Consider the following 22,886-nt stretch of genomic DNA (forward strand, 5'->3'; position numbering starts at 1 on the left):
CAACCCACGCCCACCCGTACTTTTAAGCACCACTACACAATTACATAAGGAGAAGACAGGTTGTTAAGGCTACACCAAAGTTCAAGAGGGATGAAAAATTTTTTACAATGAACCGATGTATAGGATGCACCTCTACATTGGACGACTGAATTTGTACTATTAAATTTTGACAATCTCAATCTAGTTGTTAAAACACCGATACATTGTAAGAAAACCTGCCAATTTGATATTTTATTTTCATTAACAATTGTTATTCTTGGTCCTATATTATATTGGGAGGGTTACATGATGTTACAGATAGTACCGTGTTACATGCGCGTACGTATGTCCTCTTCTACAATCGTCCTCCTCCCTCCCCCTATTTCTAGTGTTTTCCTTTCCATCTTGTGGCTTTAACTAGTTGACAACCTGAAAACCACAACCACCACCTCTTTCTTTGGACTCCTTAAAAGCTAAATCCTTCTTTTTTCCAGTTGAAAGGACCAAGGCGTTTTCTCTCTTCCCATTCCAAACAAGGGGTTGAGGCTTTGAAGGCTCCCGCGAAAGAGGACGAGAGTCGAACTCTTGAGTGCGGGTGTGGAGAGTGAATGCGCTCCTCCACGCACCCTCTCTCTCTCACACATGTGATGTTGGTAATCACAAACGAGAAGCCTTGAAAAAGCATAAAAGTTTTGCTTTGGTGTTGGGGAAACAAAGCAAATCAATCTATCTGGCAGGTAAACAAAAAACTCTAACGTATAACTCTCAAAAGCCACGATGTATATTTTTTGCTACGAGTAATTGTCCGTACAGAAACGTATCGAACTGCACGTCGTGGTGGTTGTTTTCTGCAATAAAGTCCATATCTTTGGTAGTTTTCTGGGGATTTGGGATTGTTTCTGAAGTGGGTTAGTGTCGAAATTATTTTGGAGTTGTCTAATGTGTTCGATTCGTCTTTTGTTGTTTTGTGCGACAGAGGAGGGCAATATAATCTCAAAGCTTCCATAGAGAAGCTGCAGCAGATACAACTCTGGCCGACGAATCAGACAAGTTTTCTGGAGCTGGGGCAGGCGTTGGTGCTCAGTTCTCTGGCCCTCAGCCCTGTTTCGGGTGGCCTCGATTGCCGGTGTGGTGGCTTCCCGTTGATTATGGTTAACCCTTGATCCAACCATCACTCTATGTACAGCTGCAGCGTTCAATCAGACCTTTGGAATTGGAATGTGAGCTCAGTTTTGAAGATAACAGCAGGAAAATCCACATACTGAAATTCGGGTTTCGGTCTATCTTTGAGGATTCGGAGTTTTTCATATCGAAAATGGAAAAATTCAGTTGCTTTTCTGCAATTGTTAGGGGCAAGAAGAAGGTTAAGGTGAGAAAATCTTTTCAGTTTCTTTCTCATAATGTGATGTGTTCGATTTGTGAATTGTGATGATCTGCTGATTTTTCGGTCACTTTTGTTTTCGATTTTAGGGAGATGAATCTACAAGAAGTGGTGAATTGCGCAAGGGAATTGAAACCCTGCACGTCAGGCTTCAACAGCAGCCTGTGAAATCGTTGGAGATTGATGGGAAATTGAAGCCGGAAACTTTAGGAGTCCTAATACCTTATGGTGTTGAGAAGAAGTACTCTTCCCCTCCTAGTGGCAATACAAGGAGCCCGAAAAGTCCTATCGGGTGTGTTAAAGCAGCAGAAGCAGCGGCTTATGAAGGGGAATATGAGCACGAAGAGAGCCCCATAGCCAGGGGAAACTCTTTTAATGATCACTCTGATCTGCAACTAGATGAAGCCAATTCAGGTGAAGTGACTCCATCAAGGAAGTTGGACTTAGCCGAACCTGATTCGAGCGCTCGAGGTGTCGTTAGGGTTCAAAGTGGGCATCTTAGCGATCCCGGGGTTGGTAAGGCGGAGTTTTGGGCATCACCAAAGCTTACCAGATCATGCTCTAATTTGGAGACTCATAAGGAAGTGGTTAAAGAGATGTCCTCTAAGATGCCTGCTTTGAAGTCTCTGTCTTTCGAAGAACTGCAGGAAATGGCTGATTGTGTGAGGAAGGATGTCGATCCAGGCAGCCCTGGTTCTGTGTTAAGCCACTACAGTGCTGATAGAGTGATGCTGAAGAAGCATTCTTCAAGCCAAGTTCTGCCTTCGCGAAGTCGAAAATTGTGGTGGAAGCTGTTCCTTTGGAGCCACAGGAACCTGCACAGAACATGGGATGCCAAACCAAAGACACTTAGCCCCATTTCTGTGAACAAACAAGGAGGGTACTCTTCAGATACACTCGAACCAAATCGAGCTATGCAGTTTGGCAAGACAGAATCACCACTATCATATACTGGACAATCCTTGGACAAGGGGAAGAACATTGTAGATGACAACAAGAGCTGGGGTGGTTTTCACATTGGTGCGTCGGACTTATGGCCTCAGAACCAGTGGGTTGCTTTCTCGACAGAACCCTCATCATCTTCAAGAGTGCAAGAGTGGATGAAAGATCTCAGAATACAAACCTCCATTGAAAATAATGAAGATGACCACGAGGGAATTGTCTCCCCACAATCACCACCCACTCCTAAGACTCCAAAGTCTCCCATGACTCCTGAGACCGCTAGATCGAAAAGCGCCACTTACTTTAGCCGAGGTCTTGAAGAGGATACCTTACATGCTAATACTGTGATCCAGTCTCTAAATTCTTCCTCAACAGTGGCTCACATATCTGGTATGGGCATGAAAGCTATCCCCAACATTTCATGCTTCTGCAGTCTTCGGTCCGTCAACTTGTCGAGCAACTTCATAGGTATGCTTTGGCAGAAAAGAAATAAACTGTAGGAGTTAATACTTAAAACGTACTGGTTTTTATAGCTAACCAAGTTGCTTGGATACTTGTCCTTCTACTTTTGCAGCGAACATTACTCCAGGGTTGCTGCCGAAGAGCCTTCACACACTCGACTTGTCCAAAAACAAGCTCAGCAACATTGAAGGACTAAGAGACTTAACCCGATTGCGAGTACTTGATCTCAGTTACAACCGAATTTCTAGAATCGGACGTGGTAAGCTTAAATCCTTCTGATTTTCAACCCTCTAGTTGACATCAGAATACAAGCTTTCTCTAGTAAAATGTATCATTCCGGTCACTGACTCGGTGGATTTTCACGATGCCAGGGTTATCAAGCTGTAGTGTATTGAAGGAGCTATATCTTACCGGGAACAAGATCAGTGATGTTGAGGGCCTGCATAGGCTACTGAAGCTAACAGTTCTGGACTTGAGCTTCAACAAGATCACAACAACAAAGGCGCTGGGCCAGCTGGTGGCTAACTACAACTCACTGCAGGCTGTGAATCTATTGGGGAATCCAATCCAGAACAACATCGGCGATGAGCAACTACGCAAGACAGTTTGCAGTCTCCTCCCAAAGCTAGTGTACCTGAACAAGCAGTCCATCAAGCCACAAAGGGCAAGGGGGGTAGTCACAGACAGTGTTGCCAAAGCTGCACTTGGGAACAAAGGATGGAACCCTAGAAGAAAATCCGGCAAGAAGCTTAGCCAGAGAAGCGCATCGTTTAAAAATACTCATGCCTTGCCATCGAAGAAAAGCTCATCACTTCCTACCCACGGGCACAACACCGGGGCAAGTGTTGTACAGCGAAACCTAAGCAAGACGAAGAGCATGGTCAGAGTGTCATCTGAACTCCCCCCTTCATCGCATTAGAATTTCCAAAGTTAGGGGACTTGCAAATATTTTAACTTGAAATTTCTAGGTGTGTTTTCCCTTGCCTGATGTTTTCGGTGTTTCTTCAAAAGTCTCTCGGGCTACAAAGGATCTGGTGGTTTTCATGTTTCAGTTTTCCATCGTTAATATATTCAGGCTGCTTTCTTGTCCCAATTTCCGAATCTTGTTTAGCATGCGATCAGATGGTCACAGGCTATATTTGAAACCAACACAGATGCAGCTACCTGAACCTACTGCATGATACATCCAAAACAGCTAAAGAATTTGGAAAATGAATATCCGGTGCTGGATGCCAATCTCTAGTACCTGATAGGCTGGTTGTCTTCGGTAGTTTGTTCATCTTCTGTTGATAACAAATAATATCGACAATGTACCAAGCAGCTCTATCGGATTTAAATGATGCAAGCGAGTTGGAAAAATCCCAAGCGGGGTGTTATTCCACGTACTGTTTGTGAGCAATTTAAGTAGTTCTATGTTTTCAAAAGAATAAGAAATAAGAGAGAGAAACAGAGCAGGGGTTTGTTATTGGAAAGGTGTCAAATTCCTAATCTCTTATCCATCAGTTGTTCCAAACACCGAAATGGAATTTTTATAACCATTCCGTTCTAGGATAGTCCTGGAAATGAACTGAATTCTTATTCCCACCCTAGCATTCCGAGCAACCAAACGAGGCCGTAAGATGTAGGTAACAGTTGAAGAACATTCACAAAGCTTGGCACATTATTGAGAGACAGCTCAGACTAACAGTTTGGAGATGATCATTTAGGCCAGCATTATTTATGTCCCACCAAAGAAAAATAATTGGACCACAATTTGATGTGGAAAGAATTGCAGGAAAACATCGTGATCATAATGCTTGCAAACAAAAACAAATCTTCGGCGTAATCTTATGATGTATCAAATCTTTACATAGGATTTGAATACTCGGTTGAAACAATTCATAAACACGTAATAATTTGACATATCATTGGAGATGCTCGGATAATTCATACACACAACAATACCCCAATTACCTGAGACCAGCATCCAAGACAAGGCCCTGTTGGCTCTGTTGTTTTCAGTGTCTGTTCAAGGTCTGACGGGATACAAAAACCTGTTGACATGAATATTGTACTTCTTTGGCTTCACTTGGCTAAGAGATTCCAACTGCCAATCAATGCTACACCTCTCTATGAAGCTCATTTTCACCAATCATATAGTACCCGAAATCTAGTAGCAAAGCAATTACGGTAGAACTTGACGGCTATTGAAGTAAATCCTTGTTCAGTAGTACCCGACTGCCCCAGTTCACATAATTCCCTGTTGAGCTTTTCGTATGATCAATGATCACTTTAACTCTAGGTCCAGTTGATCAACAAGAAATGAAGACTCCTGCAACTCAAAGCTAGGGGGCGTAATTTTCACACACCTTCATCTCAAAATGCCAATATATGGATTATCATTGATGATATATATATATATATATATATATATATATCCAAAAATCCACATAGTGCCCCAAGGTTCATATCATATGATTTCTCTTATGACTTCAAAAACCTAGAAACACAAGACACAGTCCTGTCAAGGACCAGCCAAGATAACTATGATGCATCTGAATTGCCGATTTTGTTGTAGCCCCAGGGTTCCTTAATGCTACTCCTCCATAACATTATACAACATAAAGTTTGGGCCTTTACCCAATTTTCCTTGAAGCTCAAGCAAAGAATGAACTCACTCAAATTTGCCTAAAACCCTCTCATCACCTCCATTGATCAACAAATCCTTGTTCCCTTTCCTTCATATCAGCATTCTTGTACAACTTCTCATTGAAAAGCACCTGCGGATCTTTCTCAATCAAAACCCTGTCTCGGTCATAAGCATCTTTCAAGAAAACAACCCAGTTCATCTCCGTCCCGGCCAGATAAAACTTTCTGGGCTGCTTCAACAGCATCTGATAAGTATGCTTGCTCAAGCTAAACTCCTCCTTGAACTCCACAACATGGTGTATGGAAGCCCTCTTCTCCAATGTCAAGCTCAAAAACTCATGCAACACTCCCAACCTGTACTTCTCCGCTTCCAGAGTCCAAAGGTCCAATCTTGATCCATCCGAATAAGGCGAAACCAACGGAAGCGAATTCAACATGTTCAATTTCCTCTCATCCTCTATCTCCAGGCCCAAATCCTTCCCATGCTTCACTGGAAACCGAAAAGCCCTCTTCACTCCCTCCTCATCCACCATAAACTCCCTCTCCAACGCGCTCACCGCCATCAACGGATCCCAATTCACCAATTCAAGCACTCTCTTCCCATCCTCCTCAACCACAATCCTGAAAAAATTAGGGTATTTCGAAACCCTGTCCCTAAAATCTTCAGGAATTCCGAAAATCGACCTGCAATGGTAGATTTTACTCAAAGGGATACGCTTGTTGGTGGATATCATGAGCAATTTACGAACCTTGTTGACTCGGTCCGATTCCATTGAGTCCATTATGACTCGCTCCTCTTCGAGCAGAGCTTCCATGAGGTCGGTGAATCCGATCCACATTTTGTTGTCATCGTGGCGGTAGGTTTGGAAGATGAGGGGGTGGCGCTGGAGGGATCGGGCGACTTTTCGGCCGCGAGGGAAGCCGAGTTCGCGGTAGAGCTTGCCGGCATCATCGAGGCGGAGGACGCGGTGGGGCTGCTTGGAGAGGAAGTCTTTCGATTTGGTGAGGAATCGGAAGTAAGCGTCGCGCTCGACAATGTGTTCGAAGTGGGGGATGAGGTTGGGCTGAGTCTGGACGAGCTTGGTTCGGGGGCTTTCGTCCTTCTTGCGCTTTTTTCTGAATTTTTTTGGGGTTTTGGTGATGAGAAAGGAGGTGGAGAACGGTGAGGTTTGACGGAGAAGGAGGAGAGGGAGGAGGGAGGGCGGCGAGTGGTTAGTGTTTGGGAGGGGAGGTGAGGGTTTAGGGTTTGGGGTTTTGGAAATGAGGAGGCGCCAAAACGCCATGGATGCTTTACCAGCTCAACTGAGAATCCGAGACTTAAATCTTGTGGGCAAAATGCAAATTAGCAACTCCATTGGTTTTCCTAAATCTTCCCTAAAATTTAGAATTTAAATAAACTTAAGAAACTTCAATATCGATTCCTCCATAATCCATATTCAACGTAGTTTGAATCTAATGAGTTATTTGATTCAATTCATCACCAAACGAGGCCAATAGGTATAACTTAACTCCAAATTTGAAATCTCTCTATAATTTTAAGCAAATTAGATTGTATAGATAGAACTCCCAAAATCAAATTGCATTGTTCTTTACCCAGTTTTCAATGGAAAATAAGGACGAGATTTATTTCAGGAAGGTGGTCGTGATCTTCACAGAAATTATAGTAAAAATAAATAATATGGGTCTTTTAAGTTTTGACACTTGATTGAGAAATATATAGATCTCAAAGTTTTTCGATCAGATATTTGAATTTGAGACTTCTTCCAATATCAGAAAAGAAAGATGCCACTAAATGAAGAACTAATGCCAGTTGCCACTTCTCAGAGATCAAACACGAAATGTGATTGTATCAAACACATGTAAATAATGTAGCCAGATTCGTGATTTGTAAGCTTGGGAATGTAATTAAATCCACCATTGAGGCTGAGGGTGCTTGACATAAATGCGTTGACAAGCATGTTTTATACACTATAACAAACTGACTGCATTTGTTTATGCTGTGATGATCTTCACAATCTTAATCATGTGGTTCTGTATAGTAACAACGAGAAATTACATGGAAGATTAAAAATATAATCTACACTCCTCTCTCTCTCTCTCTCTCTCACTTTGCTCCGGACCTCAATACCATAAATAATTACATTACCCTATGTCCTATGGCGGCCTTACGACCGGCTCCATAGGCGTCGTATTGTTTCTTTGGTTTCGTCTGTCCTAAAATCTTGGTTCCCTCTCCTTTCAATGGCAGAGCTTTATGATGATTGAGTAAAATAAGTAAATGAATATGAATCGAGTGATATTACCACCGTGTATCTCAGGCTCCCCTTTGGAAACTGCTTTATTAGTTTGCTTGCTTCTTGAAGAAAGGCTTTTGGCAGATGAGGAGCTTTTCACCGCTGTTGCTTTCGATTTCCACCACGCGTGCCTCCCATTTCAGCCCTGTCGTGAGAGCTCTTGCTGATTCGATGAGAGCAGTGTTGTCGTGGAATATCACCCAACCCTGTAAACAATCACTAATATCAGAAGAGTTCAAAATACAAACATAACGAAGCAAACAAAAAGCCATCCTAAATAGCAACTGTAAGTGGTCTATTGTGTTTTGGTGGAACTCGAGTTAACTTTGTTGTTAATTTCTACCTTGACGGTATGAGAAACTGTACAAAACAAGACAAAATTGTGTATGCCAGTTGCATCCTGACATGTAAACAGATATATACACATCTATAAGAACTGATGTGCGACTGTCCTAGAAAATCTTAAAAGTTATTCCATTCTTTAGGTTAAAGGCAAACTACCCGTACGGAAAATAAACCACGCATGATTAGAAGAAGCACAAAACCAACAGCCATTATTTTTTTGCAAGAGATAAAACCAACCACCATTATCGGTACCACCAAACCAAATAAAACTTTCATTGTTAATCTGAAGTATTATAGCTCCACAGATCCATATATGCAGTTTCTCTTTTGGATGTAACAAATCACCCACAAAACTTACATCTTGTTTAAATTGGAAACCTATGAATAATATGACTGACAAACTTTGCATAGCAATGAATTCAATCTCGAGTGCGAAAAGCCATAGGGAATTGTTATTGGCAATCAAAAATTCTCATTGTGCACTCCAAACTATCTATCTTTAGAAAGAAATATACACATGTGAGGAGAGCACAAGGAGATTTTTGGAGCGCCAACAACAGTTCCGAAATTATATGCTCTCTAATCTTGCATGATAATCAACATCCAGAAATGATGGTGCATGTGACATGTCTGACGAGTTCTTCTGCCTCACCAAAACTATTATGGAATATAAGGACTGGTAAAATAACCGTAGTAGATGAAATGTGATGAGAATTATTAAAGATGGGTACCTCTGGACGAAGTAATCGATCAATCTCTGTGAATAGATCAAGAATGGTACATCTGCGCTGATGATCACTTTCAAGGGAAAGAAGTCCTGCTGCATGCACCATATCATAAGTTCTTGGGTATGTTGGAAAGGGTTCACACCTGGAAACAGATAAAAATTCTTGTTAAAACAAAAACCTACAAAGGAACAACGATGTAGCATTTACAACAAGTACAAATGACGATATGAGTCCAGCTTCCAGACTCCAGAACATGATGTAAAACATGCTGGAGGCAAATCAACTTTTCAACCATTCAAATACCATGATAATACCACTTTTATGTCAAATTCAATCCACTGGGCTCAGTAATTCAACAGTTACAAATGTCCTCTCACAAACCAATAGTATGATGACATCCCTCAGTATGCACTGCTTTTTTTTTTTTTTTTCCAGATAACTCCGAAGTTACAAAAGTATTTTAATGCTGAATTATTTCCCCCATCAAGAATTTACCCATCAAACCTGTGTAAAGTCAGCATAATACAAAGTGCTAGAAGTCTTTTTTATGAAAGAAAATTCCTGTTTGGTTTTACGCCACTGATTAACAAAAAGGAAGGATCACTAAGCTGCCTACTAAACATCCAGTACAGAAAAATCCCTGGTAAGTAATCTATGTTATATCCTATCCATGTGATAGTAAACTGGAGGGCTCCAAGTTAAACATCATGCTTAAGAGTAATTGTGAGGAAATTTGGTCTTTTGCAACAAGACTTCAGATCGCAAGCAATTCTATCTAAGCCGAGATGTGGTCTTTTGCAGATGAAATTTGGTTAAGAGGTTCCAAGTTAAACATCAAGCTTAAGAGTAATTGTGAGGAAAAAGATGTGAGAAAAAAAAAAAAAAAAAAAAAAGTAGCTTTACCAATCATGCAGAACACCAACAAAACCCCTGTCTAGGATCAAGGGCAGATAATTGGGTCCATTTGTTGGGACCACATTCATGACCCATGCGGACTTTCCAGCTTCCAATAATGCAGAATTAAAACCACCAAAATGAGCATTCATGTCTAGTACGTTTCTAAGCATATTATAGGGCGGTGAAGGATCTTCATCACCAGGTCTCTTTGGATGATCTGAGAATATCAATGGTGACAGAAGAGACCAATAATTCCGTACTGCCATTTTCCACGTCTCAGCATCCTCAGTGAGTTCTTCTGGATGTAATCCTGCATGAAAATTTCAATACACATGAATTATATGATTTTCACGAAAACAAATTAGCAGACAATAGACTAGTTAGTGGCTGAGCAATGCATTTGTTTTCTCTACAAAATAGGCTATATCAAGAACATAACAAGTACCATATATGGCAAGTTCACTCTTGTTCGGATTAGCCCTAGAAGGCCAGGTTTTCCTCTCTTCAATAGGAATCCATCTGCGGCTTTGAGTTCCACTAATACAGGCTTGGAGTGGTCGATAATATGGAGATTCAACATCATGACCTTTGCTGCATATAGAGGGACCTGAACCTGGTTTCCTGAAGAAATAAGTAGATTGTACTACATATCAGTTTTGGCTCTTATTCTTGCGCACTAAAAGACCAAACACTTATGATCCCACATTCAAAAGAAAATCCATGTTAGTTTCCTTACCGTGAACTATAACAATTCCTTTTACTAGTCTTTTTCCATACAACTGTTTCATCTTGCTGCGATAACATCTCCCAGCATAGATTTTCTGCAAAATCACGTACAAGGTTCCACCTTTTCTGATTCACTTTGTTACGACGAAATGTCTCGGCATTGGTAATAGGTGATGTCCAGACAAAGTATCCACCAGGTTTCAAAACTCTATCAACCTCAATCAAGAGGATCCCATCTGTAGCACATAACATAATTGTACATATGATTAATATACGGTAAACATGTACCCATCCAGATCAAGAAATTCAGAGTGAATACCAAGGTGCTCAAACTCACAGTCCAGATTCTGAGATTATACAAGCAAAGGTTTGGGCATCACATCAACTTGTTTTTACTGAAGACTTTTCTCCTATTAGTATATTAATGGTTGAATGTGATGTTTTCAGCAATCCCACTTCTCAACAAAATTGCAAATCCAAAAACTTTATGTCTAATTATATTTCTGAAAACTCTTTAATACAGAAAGAATTCTATTACAGAAAACAAGAACATAATGTAGACTGAACATTTAAAATATATGCACTTCATGGAGTACAATTAGAAGCAGTAGGTTATTAGTGTTGGTTAAAAGGTATGGTGTATGCAGGCACAGAAAGAAAACACTTGTTAAAGAGGAGGAGCATTACCTTGTTGGTCCCAATCAATGCCACACCATGCACAATGCAACATATCAAAAGAGAGAGATGGATAAGGCAACTGTTTCAAAATAAAAGAACCAATCATTGCAGGAAGACCCCTTTCAAGAGTCAGCTGAACTTGGCTTCCTGAAGCCTCATAGTTTGCAATGCACATAGTTAGGATCTGACTGGAAAAGAGATGTGCTCCGAAACTACCATAACCACATCCTATATCCAAGATGGTTCTCACCTGCAGAATTAATGTTGACAGTTTCATTCACCAATTCAAACATAAAAGCAGAGATTTAAATTCAGTGCAACCACCACACATCTTGACAATATGTACATAGACACAAGCGTCTACATACCATAAGTCCATAAGGCACATAACTGTGTTGCAGTGCATCCCAGAGAAAATACACTACAAGTGATCATAATATGACAACAGCATGCTCTATTTGTCTTTGACATAATCAGATCCATATATAAGATTTTCTGTAACGATCAATCATGAATCAGAAACCAATGGATATGACATGTACCCTTCTAGGTGGTACGTATGGGTTCATATGAACACGTATAATGGAACCAAAGCTAAAAAAGCAACTTGGTAGGATACCCTAAGGAGTTATAAAGTATTTGCAGTCTCTTTTGGAGTTAGCAATGTTAAACGTAAACACGCTTAAAACAGTTTGAACTGGTTATTACCTGAGCTGCAATTTTCATGCCAATGGTGATGTTTGATGTATTAACCCACATGTAAATTCCAACTACCACATAAAAAAAGGATGCTGAATCATTTCGTAAACTGAATATTCTGGACCAGGGGTTAGGCTAGGACCCCTTCTCGTTCAATATGATTAACATCATTAAAATAAAGATGTTAACCACTTGGCCTAAATTCTACATAATATTCCTAACCCCTTCTTGTTTAAGATGATTATGTGCATTAAAATAAAGATGTTAACTGGCTTAACTAAACTTCTACCTAAATATAAGTGAAATAAACTACACGAAAGGAATCAATCAAGAGAAAGGAACAGGATAACAAATGATTCCATTGTTATGTGGGGTCAGTTCCAACAACTAATACACAAAAATTCCAATCCACTTACCCCAGCTTGTATGAAACTGGATTCATTTCTCAGTCCTATCATTTCTGCAATTTGGTGTGAGTAGTCTTCAACACCATCAAACATCAAGGAGGCTGAACGGAATGAAATTTGCTCTTCTTCCAACATCATCATCCTGTAAGCATATGGAAACTCAAAATTAATGCAAGACCAGGACAGGTTAATAGAATTAGAGCAAAGTTCGCTTACAAGACAAATCCCAGCTCACCTCTTCGTCAAGCTTCCTGAAGAAAGTACCTCCTGCGCTGTTATTTTCACATTCCCCACCCAGATGACATCTCTACCAGTAGGCCACCTAAGAGGAATCTTATAATTCACAGGTGGAAGAACTAAACAATTTTGCCTCATCCCATTCTCACAATGCCGGTCATACTCGTTGCCATCAGCAAGACCTAAGGCAAGATTCTCCGAAACATTGAAGCATGGAACATTATTTTCGTTCTCCTGAGGACAAAACTCCAAGTCTCTCAACCTTGAAGAACCAAGAGAAAGCTCTCCGATATGCCACAGGTCAGAAACAAGTTGTTGTTGGAGTCGCCGGTATCCATGGTATATGTGACCTCTTGAAGTTGTTGAGATGGCGAGTGTCCACCAAAAGGATCCGGAAAGAGCTAGAATAACAATCAAAACTAAACTTAACTTCAACAGTAGCAGTGCTAACTTGTGCCGACTTCTGGGAGTACCAGCCATGAAGGGATCAGATGTAAAGCCATTTTCGGTATTTCCATGTTTGGAAGGAGAATTGTCCGGAAAAAGTACTCGAATGGGAAATTTAAATGCAAAACTATTGTTATCCGAAGAAGCTCTTCTGTCCAAATCTTCTTTATCTGTTTTATCTTTCATTTGGGAGTCAAAAAAATCTTTGCTACTGCCAGACATCCGCGGCCCAGACGGACCTCGATGCAGAGGTCTAACCATTCTTTGATTTCAATCGATGCAGACCGCGGAACAAGAGTCTGTTAAAAGAATAGATAAAATTAAAAATCATACACAACCAAAAGACATCCAGGAAAGCTCAAACAAGAGAAAAACAAGCTGAAAGGCGAAAAAAAAAGACAGAAACCCACAAATTTTCTTCACTTAAATCCTAAGAAAATTGCATAATTCATCATTCAAAAAAGCTTTATTTTTCTGGTGAGGTCATAACTTCATCAAATAAGCTTAAAAAAAAAAGGAATGAATCAAAAGTATTCCCTGAGAAGTATGATCATTCCCAGTATGATCATTCCCTCACTAGATCCATTAACCAAGCTGCAAGACAGACCCCGTAAACGCTTCGATAGATTAAAGAGAAAAGGAAATCACTTAAACCAAGAATCAACTGGGAAGAACAAACCCAGAAAAAAAAAAAAAAAAAAAGGAAGACAGAACAATTAAGATTTGCAGAAATTAAGAGACAGAAAGCAGATGCATTTACATATAAACTAAAGATTTGGATCACTTCCCACACCCAAAAAAACCAAAAAATTAAATCACTTTCAAGTACCCAAATGAACTAATAACAAAAGGGCACGCATATTTATACTAAAATTTCAGTGTGTAAAAAAAAAGACCCAGAAGGACAAAGCGAGCAAAACCCATTTGAGATCAATCCACCGATAGCAAAAACAGTGGTTACCCATTGTGCAGAAGGAGCCAAATGTAGCAGAAGTGAGAGAAGTAGTTGCAGAAAAAACAGTACCTTTTTAATTAGGGAAAGAGAAGAGGGCAATGGATAAAGAGAAAGAAACAGAAAAGAAGAGCCAATGAATTGTTGGAAGGAAATCAGTATGAGTCCATGGACTCGCTCGGTCTGTTTATTGCCACAAACACTTGTGCTGCTCTGACTCCGATTTCATCCCTCACTTGGGTCGGTCTCTCCCTCTTCGCTCAAATGCTTAGCTGACAGAAAAAGAGGAGAGTAGAGAGAGAGTAGAGAGAGAGGGAGGGAGAGGATTTTATACCGATCCAATCACGACAGAGCTCGTGAAAACTGAATACTATGTAATATGAAAGAGAAAATACAGAACTATAGAGAGAGTATAAATATATATATAAATATTGATTGTATATAGTTAAGAAATTGTTTTAATATATGCAGAAAGAACACGCTATGTGTTACCATGCAGGAGAGGAAGTGCACCGCTGCTGTAAATTCTTAATTCACACTTTTTCGGAGTCACAAATGTGATATCAAATGCCCCAAATTCTTCCCAATTTGGCATTCAAATTATTTTGGTCGCCAGTAGAGCCACATGGTCTTCCACGAAAGAGACCTCCTTCCGACTAGTTTTGATCTATGCGAGTTGGTATCACTACTCACACTCACTAGTCTTTATCTCACGACTATAGAGATGTTTGGTGAATTTGGTATTCTGAAATTTCAACCTTTTTTTTTTATGTTTTTTGTACAAGTGAAATTTCGAGAAAGAAAATTCGTTATAAGATTTCAAAAACCTTGTGAATGTTGTTAATTACTTATTAAGCGTACCCCCTAATGAGTTTTTAGTATATAATATCCACTCAATTAACTATATTTATGTCATTTGAACTTTTTGACGAGATAGTCGTTTGTTTTCTTAAATAGACGGTCTTCTTTTGCCGTCACAAAGAATGTCTCGTTGCTTTATTATCACCTTATAACAACTTTAATGTAAAGATGTGAAATTGAGGATGTAAACAGACATTACAACTCCAGTGACATCTTTATTAGAATATTTCAAGAAGTAAAATTGGTTTGCTGTGAGTGTGAAAATGTAATGTTAAAGTATATTTTCATTTTGAAAAGCAAAAATTCATGTCTACTATACAATTTAAAATTTGGCTACAATACTTACATGTATTTAGTATATTTAACTTCATTTAATATAGTAAAAGAACAATTTAAAACAGAATCATGTTTGAGTTAACTTTTAAATCGTTGAACCATTTTTAAATATAATTTTACATTCTGAATCTTGGTAAAAACCTGTTATTTTAAACCAAAAACTCGTATTTTGTGTAATATTAAGGAATGAATCTCTAAACCTATAAAAAAAATAAAAAAAAAAACTAGATTTAATCCTTAAATAAGATGAAATTTAGATTAATTCTCCATACAAGATAAAAATTTGAGTTTAGTCCATTGGTTCTATTTAAATGCCAACATTAATAATTCATGTGATTTTTATTTTTGGTAATTTCATGATTTTTCTTTTTCTAAGTTTATACTAATTCATTATAATATTTTAGTACAGATATTTAAGTATTAATTCATTATAAATATATTTCGGTGCAAATATTTAGGTACTCAAATTCATTATAATACAGTTAGGTACAGACATTTCGATTCATTATATTATAATTCTGTACAAATATTACGGTACAGAGATTTTGGTACAAACATAGTTCGGTACAAACATTGAGGTACACTAATTCATTATAATATATTTTGGTATACAGATTTCGGTATAAAAAGTTAATTTAACATATTTCGATACAGTCATTTTCGTACACTTATATGTTTACATATTTTTTTTTTCTTATGTGTCACTAATGTCTTTCAATGTTTTATCATTTAAGTTTATTTATAATTAGAAGAACTAAAATGTGCATATTACTAGAATCAAAACTTTTATAATGTGGAGATATTAAATAAAAATACACATTAAATAACAAACAAAAAAAAGAATATAAATTTTAATAGAAATACACTTCAAGGGATTAAAATCAATATGTAATCTAACAAGTTTTTCTTCTTTTTTTCTTTTTTTTTTTAATTTCAATTTTTTTTTTAATTTCAATTTTTTTTTAAGGACTAATGTTCAAAAACTCTTACAAAAATTCTCTCCCCTATATTACTTTAACCCTTATCTACAATAAGGGGTGGGAGAGTAAGCTAAACCTTACAATGAGCTAGCAATAATATAGTTCAACTTAGCTTTTGTTGAAAATTGAACTTAAAACCTCTTACTTATAAGTTATAAGTGAAGAAGAATATCACTACATCGTAATTCTAAATCCCCTTTTACTTGGAAACTAAAACCTTTTTTTTTTCTCTCTTTATAACAAGAAAAATTCTCTTTAAGGGTATGAGAGAATGGGCTTTCTGGGATGAGCCCCACTCAATCTTCCAAAGAATTAAATTTAAACCTATGATTGAAAAAAGCAACTGGGGAATTTAGTTGCTGACTTCCTTTGTGTCTGTGTGTCTATCTATGTGCAAAGGTAGATCTGAGGAGGAGACATTGTTTTTATGGATCTACCAAAATATAAACTTTGACTTGCGGCTTATTTGCCGGACTCTTAGGCTTGGTTACCCATTCTATATTTTTGTACTAAACAATCTTATAATTTACCCTCCCCACTCTGCACTTGCATCACTTCTCACTCCCTCCCACTCCGCCTTAACAATTCAAAACCAAAGAAATACTTCAATAGCACGCTTTAAAAAGGCAGCTAGTATATTGAGGATTACGGATTTTATACAATCATGCATCTACGGTCAGATATTTACATGCAAATGGTAATAAGACAAATACGTACATTACCTTAGTCATAATTTCTGAAATTTTTATAAAGGGAACAAAAAGCAAATATCACATGTGTTTGTTTGTACAGTGAAAATGCTTTTGGTTTGTGGGGTTAAAAATTGGCACAGTTGAGGACAGATTTTCAAATGTAATTCATGCAAAGCTAAAAGACAGATAATGCTTTAAGATAAGATTTACTAGCTAGGAAGAATCACATTCACAACAGTAAAAAATTTCACACTTTTTATTTTTAAAGTTTTCACATGTTTTTTTAATTTTTTTAAATTTATTATTCAATTGAATGAATTAAATAGAAGTATGTGAAAAACTAAAAAGAGTATATGTTTATCTTTTAAATAGATAAATAAAAATGAGTTTAGCCAAGTTGGATACATTAATGTATTCAATTATATGCATTCAAGTTCAAATCTTTTTCTTCGTAGTTTAAATAAATTTAACATAATTATATTATCGTGTTTGTCGACATAGAGTAAACGATAATATACATACCAAAATAAATAAATTCATAGTAAAGTTGGAGAAAATAAACAAATAAATAAGTGAGCCCTTATTTTTTTTTTTTAGTAAAAATAATTTACACTAAGGAGAGAAAGAGTTCGTCTAAGTCACACAATAGGCAACCTAATTTAGTATCGAAGTCACCATCCACGAGATCCATGAGATTTGAACTTAACACCTTTCACTTACATATGAAGAAAAAATATTACCAAAATGTAGTATTGAATAACAAGTGGGAGAAGGATTCTCTCCCTTCCTAATCTCTCTCCCCTTCCCTCCCCTTCTATTTTAACGGTCACGGTTCAGCCATATCAACATCTTATATTGATTTTTTTTATAAAGATAATAAAACAAAAAGTAATATGTAAGAAAAGGAAAGGAAAAATGATAAGAATAGAGAGAGAGAGAATCTTACTCTTAACACGTGAGCCCTTGATTGATGAGGCAATGATACACTTTGGGTCAGAGAATCAGCGAAAAGGGAAATCCCCTGTCCTACAGAAATGGAGCAATATTTCTCTTCCTCAACATTTTACTACGCTGACGTGGCATCCGGCAATTGGTTTAACCATGCACATTACCACACTGGATTGGAAGCCCTGAAATAAATAGAACTGGACTTTTTTAATGGATTTTTTCTTAAAAAATTATTGAAGGGCTGACGGGGGACACATGCAAATTTTCATAAGATAAAGGGAGAAAAGCAAAGGGAGTGAGGAGGAAAAGGGATCCGTTTCCAACTAATCCATTTAGTTTGGGATCCGGATTATTGAAATTTGATATAACGCCTACAGTTATTATCATTTTTAAAGAAGCCTAGCTGTTAGATCAAATTTTAACAGCTCGGTTCTCGGATTAGATGGATTAGGTGGAAAGGGATCCGGAGAGGATCAGTGGGACCCCGTTGCCGTGTTTATCTGTGTCGGTGGGACTGGAGTGGTGAGGTGGCGGGTGGAGGTGGATTGGCGAGATGCATGTGTGTCGCAGAGGATTGCAGCCTGGAGTCACAGGGGTGAGCAGGAGTTGTCCGATAGTGGCGGTGGCGGTGGAGCGTAGACACGGGAGTTGAATAGGGTGGCTACTGGCTAGCCACGAGGCACGCTGTTAAAAACGAAGGCTGACGTGAGGTGAGGCCAGAAAAACAAAAAACAGTAAATGGAAAGCTTCATTATTTCTGAGTCTGAGTGTGAGGGAGGGCGTGTTTCTCCTCCTTTTTTTGTCACGGATTGAGTTATTTACCTGCGTCATCATCCTACCCATAACGGACTAGGGTTTTTGGAGTTATTAGTGGGAGGCTATCCATTCCATTGTTAGGGCATATCACAAATCTCTTTAAGAAATTGTTATGGAGAGAGTCTTAAATCTCTTTAAGAATTTGTTACAGAGAGTCTCTTAGTCTAATCTTTTGGCTTATTAATTTGATTGTATGGTAGTAGGATTTAGTTTGTAATGTTTCTTTATTTTCAAAGAACAAAATTAAATAACTAAGATGTATTGACATGGCGAAATTCTTTACTAAGGCAGTCGTGTAGTTTGGATCAGTAAATGGAGAACAAGTTACATGACATGGGTATATCGGCAAGTGGCGTCCCATGCTAATGAAACTACGACACATGTGGAAAAAAAAAAAACAATTATACATGTATTTATTTATTGATACGAGACTTTCCCAGTATATACTCGTGCTATGTAAGTCATTTTTTTCGCAAATGAAAACGATTTTGGATTGAAACAGATTAATTCACTTTGGTTCATCATTTATACAAAGTTCTTTCCATAGTGCTTTGTTTTTTTTGCTAAATGACTGAAACAATTGCTTATGGCATCTTCATCAACTCAATTTTATTTGTACATATATTTATCGAAAGGTAACACAGGTTGCTGATTGGTCAATGATCTTGGTATTTGCAATTTCTGCCCAAAGTCGAGATTTGTCTTTTTGTTCCACTTATCGATTTGGCTAATGTATATTATTGCGAGAGTTTTGGCTTAATTCTCCTCTGTGTGTGTGTGTGTATATATTCCTTCTTGTTATTAATGACATTTGTAAAGAGAGAATGAGTGGGTAATTTTCTTTCGGATAACGGGTTGTTACCTCACACGCGATCATAAACTGTTACCTAATCTTTTTCTATTTTTATCCAAAAAAATTAAAAATGGACATGTTGAAACATCTTTTGAGTTTTCTTTTGACACTCATTCTTGCAAAAAAAATTACGAAACAAAATTATATCTAGCCTTTTGATTGCCATTCATTTAATTTTTTTTTCCTTTTTTTGGTTTAAAATTTTTAACATTGAGAGCTTCTTTGATAAGAAAGTACAACTACACAAGTTTTGGGAGGGCCTCGCTAGACTTGCTGAAAGTGGTTTTGCTTCGAAAAACACTTGAAGTGTTTCATGTAAGAAGCATTAGTTGTGTGTTTCTTGTAAGTACTTTTCTAAGATTTACTTATATTTTTACTAAGGATTGGCTCTAAAAACACTTTCACCAAAAACATTTTTAATTATTTTAAAAACACTTTTAAACAAAATGGTATTATTACTTACCACTACTAATGTTACAAATAATTTAGTTTGTGTTAGAAAAAACATTATTACTTTATATGGTGTGATATTGACAATGTAGACTATGATAGATTAGGGCCAAGTGGATGCGTCGTGTTTAAATTCCATTTGATGGAGTTAGGTTAGGTTCTCAACTTTTCATCTATTAAGTATCTCTTCAAAGTTACATCGAGGCATCAACATTATAACTTTGTCTTTTATGCTACTTTTAACGTTGTAGATTGTAACGGTGTTAGATTTATAAGTTTGGAATCGTTCATATGATATGTGTATGGCATATAATTTGGGCATGCACTTGAAGTAGCGTAAGAGAAAGAGCAAAAGGGGATATATCCACTTCTAGTTCTAGGTCGATAGTCATGAAACTAAAAAACATTGTGTAGTTGCTACTAGATATCTACATAGTTCGTTGTATTGATGTTATTAAATTCCAACAAGATACAACGAACTATGCACTTGTCACTATGAGTTCAGCTCGATCGGTATCATCAATTTGTACTTCTTTATTGTATTTATTTTTTGGTTGACAAATGCAACCAGCACCAGTCCATTCTCGAACCCTACATATCCATACATTTAGCATTATGGATGTCATGATTCAGTAATTATGATGCAATTGAAAGAAAAAAAAAAAGATAAAAAAAAAAATTAAAAATCGAGAAAGTAGGACGATAATATAAGCTGGCCATTTCCCACCTTCCTCGATCCTCAATCCTCAATCCTCATCCTGAATTCCTCATGGCATGGCAGAAATATTGGGACCCTTGTCGTCCCATGCATGTAAAATTTTCAGAGCTGATGAGACTGAGAGTACCATATGCATGCTTGCCCTATATAATGCCTCCGTACCAAAATCTCAACAATTTCACCCTACAATGTGGTCACCATTGATGAGTAAACTTATACAAGGCTGCGGCCTGCCAAGGTGGGGTGGGTGGGTTGTTCTGTTGCCACTAAACTTGCTCATGAGTAGAGTTCTTACTATTATTTTTTGACAATTTTTTTTATTGTCATGCTTTATTTATTGAATTTCTGATATGGTAAAGATTGGATACTACTTACATGAGAAAATTTTCTCTTTAAAAAAAGATTACCATTTGACTAAGAGTTAATCTCTTAGAGCACTTTCACCCTTCCTTCCTTTTCTCTTTGGAAAATGAAAGTTTTTGTCTTAATTTTTCTATAAACAATAAGAGGAGAAGTCAATATAGAAACTTTTCATCGGTTAGGTAGATATTGACAAATTTTTAGAATCGGTCCATCAAGTCACAATGAATTAGTATTGATATTGTTCACAACTTTATTATACGTGCAATTCAATATGTATGGGATTTTACACAAAAAATCTCGATGAAATTAGTAGCAGTAGCATTCAATATAAATTGTGTATATGATTCGGTCAGGTTCCGATGTAGGAATTTTACATTCTTCAACACCCCTTCTCATATGGAACTAGTCTTTAGTGGGGTGGGCTACACGTGAAACCAACTCCATATCGATCATAACCATTTTTAATATAATTTAGGTTTAAGGACTTGATTCGAGTTTGTAATTGAGATTCATATTTTAATTCGTGGTCTCAATTTGAGGCTCTATTTGAATTTTTTCAATTCATAGTCCCAATTTGAGTTTAATATGGCTCATATAGTATGGAAGGTGTTTCTTTTTTATTTTTTTATACTGTGACCACACATGCTCTTCCTCCAAAACAAGAGGAATGGTTGGCTCCTCAAAAGATGAGGGAAATTCCTCTTCAAAACACTTCATTAAAGAATTTTTGTGTTTATTATAAAAGCATGCATATTATAAATCATTATGTATTATATCATTTTAGCATAAAATTAATTAAACTAAGATTGTTTAGTCAATTAACTGTAGCAAATAAATAGTTCGTAATACTTTTATGAGTTCCAAATTTCCAACCAACTACTTTTATACAATTTGATGGTTAAGGGATCTCATATTTTCATTGATTTTTTACAGAAATAATCTTAACATAATAATATAATATTTAGGGTTCTGATCATAAGCAGAAGGTTCTATAAATCGGCTGTTGAGAATTTCTCCTCATCTTTAAGGAGCCAATTGAACTCCCAAAACAATGCAATCAATAGAAGACATGTCACTCTACCACTGTTGATAATGAAAGAGACACATTGATTGTGTAATGCTAAAATGGGACAATAACCCTAACTTAACTACTTTCAAGACTAAACACACATTACACTAATGCATAATGAGAAATGCTAAGTAATAAATGCAAAATACAAAACTCCCATCTAACACTGGAGCAAATAAATAGTCGGTTTGTAATACTTTTATAGATTCCAACTAACTACGTAATTTTATACAATTCGATGACTAAATGATCTAATATTTTTATTGATTTTTTACATATATAATCTTAAAATAGTAATTGTAATATTTAGAGGTTCCAATCACAAGCAGAAGGTTCTATAAATCGGTCACGAAGTGTTTTGAAGGGAATTCTTCCTCATCTTTAAGGATTGAAATTGAACTCCCAAAACAATGCAATCAATACAAGACATGTCACAGAAAAGAACACTCTACCACAACACTCATAATAAAAGAGATACATTGATTGTGTAATGCAAAAAAGGAACAATAACACTAACTTAACTACTTTCAAGATTAAACACACAATAACATAGTGTATAATTTTGCTAAGCAATAATGCATTTGAAATTCCAAAATCCCTCTCCTAGATGAATGATGTTCCTAAATGAAGTTCCATTTTTTCCTACCAAAACAATAAAAAATGAAAAAATAACAACCAGAAGCGTAAATCTTGTAGACTTGTAAATGTAGAGGGTTATAATATAATAGCACTCACATACAGGTTTATGGTTAAGTACCAACCCTAAAAGTAGATCTAAATTATAGTGGATCTTGATCCCCTGTTTGACTCTAACGATTTTAATTAATTAATGTCATTTGAAAGAAGAATTATAATATACTTGGGAGGATGGCGCTTCAGATCTATGAGCGTTTAGGTCAAAACATTTCACGTGATGCTTATGTCTCGGTGTGTTTCCACCTTTGCAAATCATCAACCATTTGACTTAGTACTATGCACACACTGAAACAATAAAACAA

The 22,886-nt window shown here is 37.1% G+C and overlaps 3 protein-coding genes across 3 annotated transcripts; 1 reads left to right on the plus strand and 2 right to left on the minus strand.

The window, feature by feature from the left end:
• Positions 1-374: 374 nt before the first annotated feature.
• Positions 375-4,641, plus strand: LOC137718794 (uncharacterized). The gene is made up of 5 exons (XM_068458329.1): positions 375-716; positions 956-1,348; positions 1,450-2,770; positions 2,877-3,023; positions 3,136-4,641. Exons 2-5 carry the CDS (start codon positions 1,295-1,297, stop codon positions 3,681-3,683), a joined length of 2,070 nt encoding a protein of 689 aa, XP_068314430.1. The 5' UTR covers positions 375-716; positions 956-1,294; the 3' UTR covers positions 3,684-4,641.
• Positions 4,642-5,169: 528 nt separating this feature from the next.
• LOC137718795 (protein WHAT'S THIS FACTOR 1 homolog, chloroplastic-like) lies at positions 5,170-6,974 on the minus strand. Its single transcript, XM_068458330.1, has one exon. The coding sequence runs from the start codon at positions 6,673-6,675 to the stop codon at positions 5,446-5,448; it is 1,230 nt and encodes a 409-aa protein (XP_068314431.1). The 5' UTR covers positions 6,676-6,974; the 3' UTR covers positions 5,170-5,445.
• A 302-nt stretch (positions 6,975-7,276) lies between these two features.
• On the minus strand, positions 7,277-14,259 carry LOC137718793 (probable pectin methyltransferase QUA2). The gene is made up of 9 exons (XM_068458328.1): positions 13,875-14,259; positions 12,402-13,149; positions 12,176-12,308; positions 11,070-11,310; positions 10,393-10,618; positions 10,102-10,277; positions 9,663-9,966; positions 8,763-8,901; positions 7,277-7,892 (listed from the first exon to the last, which is right to left on the minus strand). Exons 2-9 carry the CDS (start codon positions 13,109-13,111, stop codon positions 7,734-7,736), a joined length of 2,088 nt encoding a protein of 695 aa, XP_068314429.1. The 5' UTR covers positions 13,112-13,149; positions 13,875-14,259; the 3' UTR covers positions 7,277-7,733.
• Between the last annotated feature and the right edge of the window lie 8,627 nt (positions 14,260-22,886).

The sequence above is a fragment of the Pyrus communis genome, chromosome 15 (genome assembly GCF_963583255.1).
Source record: "Pyrus communis chromosome 15, drPyrComm1.1, whole genome shotgun sequence".
In the NCBI taxonomy this organism is placed as follows: Eukaryota; Viridiplantae; Streptophyta; class Magnoliopsida; order Rosales; family Rosaceae; genus Pyrus; species Pyrus communis.

Excerpts from the sequence above, each read along its gene's own strand:
- LOC137718794 (XM_068458329.1), top strand. The coding sequence starts at position 1,295 with ATGGAAAAATTCAGTTGCTTTTCTGCAATTGTTAGGGGCAAGAAGAAG. Across the intron at positions 1,349-1,449 it reads GGGGCAAGAAGAAGGTTAAG|GGAGATGAATCTACAAGAAG; the intron begins GTGAGAAAATCT and ends TTTCGATTTTAG. Across the intron at positions 2,771-2,876 it reads CTTGTCGAGCAACTTCATAG|CGAACATTACTCCAGGGTTG; the intron begins GTATGCTTTGGC and ends CTACTTTTGCAG.
- LOC137718795 (XM_068458330.1), bottom strand. The coding sequence starts at position 6,675 with ATGGCGTTTTGGCGCCTCCTCATTTCCAAAACCCCAAACCCTAAACCC.
- LOC137718793 (XM_068458328.1), bottom strand. The coding sequence starts at position 13,111 with ATGGTTAGACCTCTGCATCGAGGTCCGTCTGGGCCGCGGATGTCTGGC. Across the intron at positions 11,311-12,175 it reads CCAGTTTCATACAAGCTGGG|GTGAGAACCATCTTGGATAT; the intron begins GTAAGTGGATTG and ends TTAATTCTGCAG. Across the intron at positions 10,278-10,392 it reads AGGAATTGTTATAGTTCACG|GAAACCAGGTTCAGGTCCCT; the intron begins GTAAGGAAACTA and ends TTATTTCTTCAG.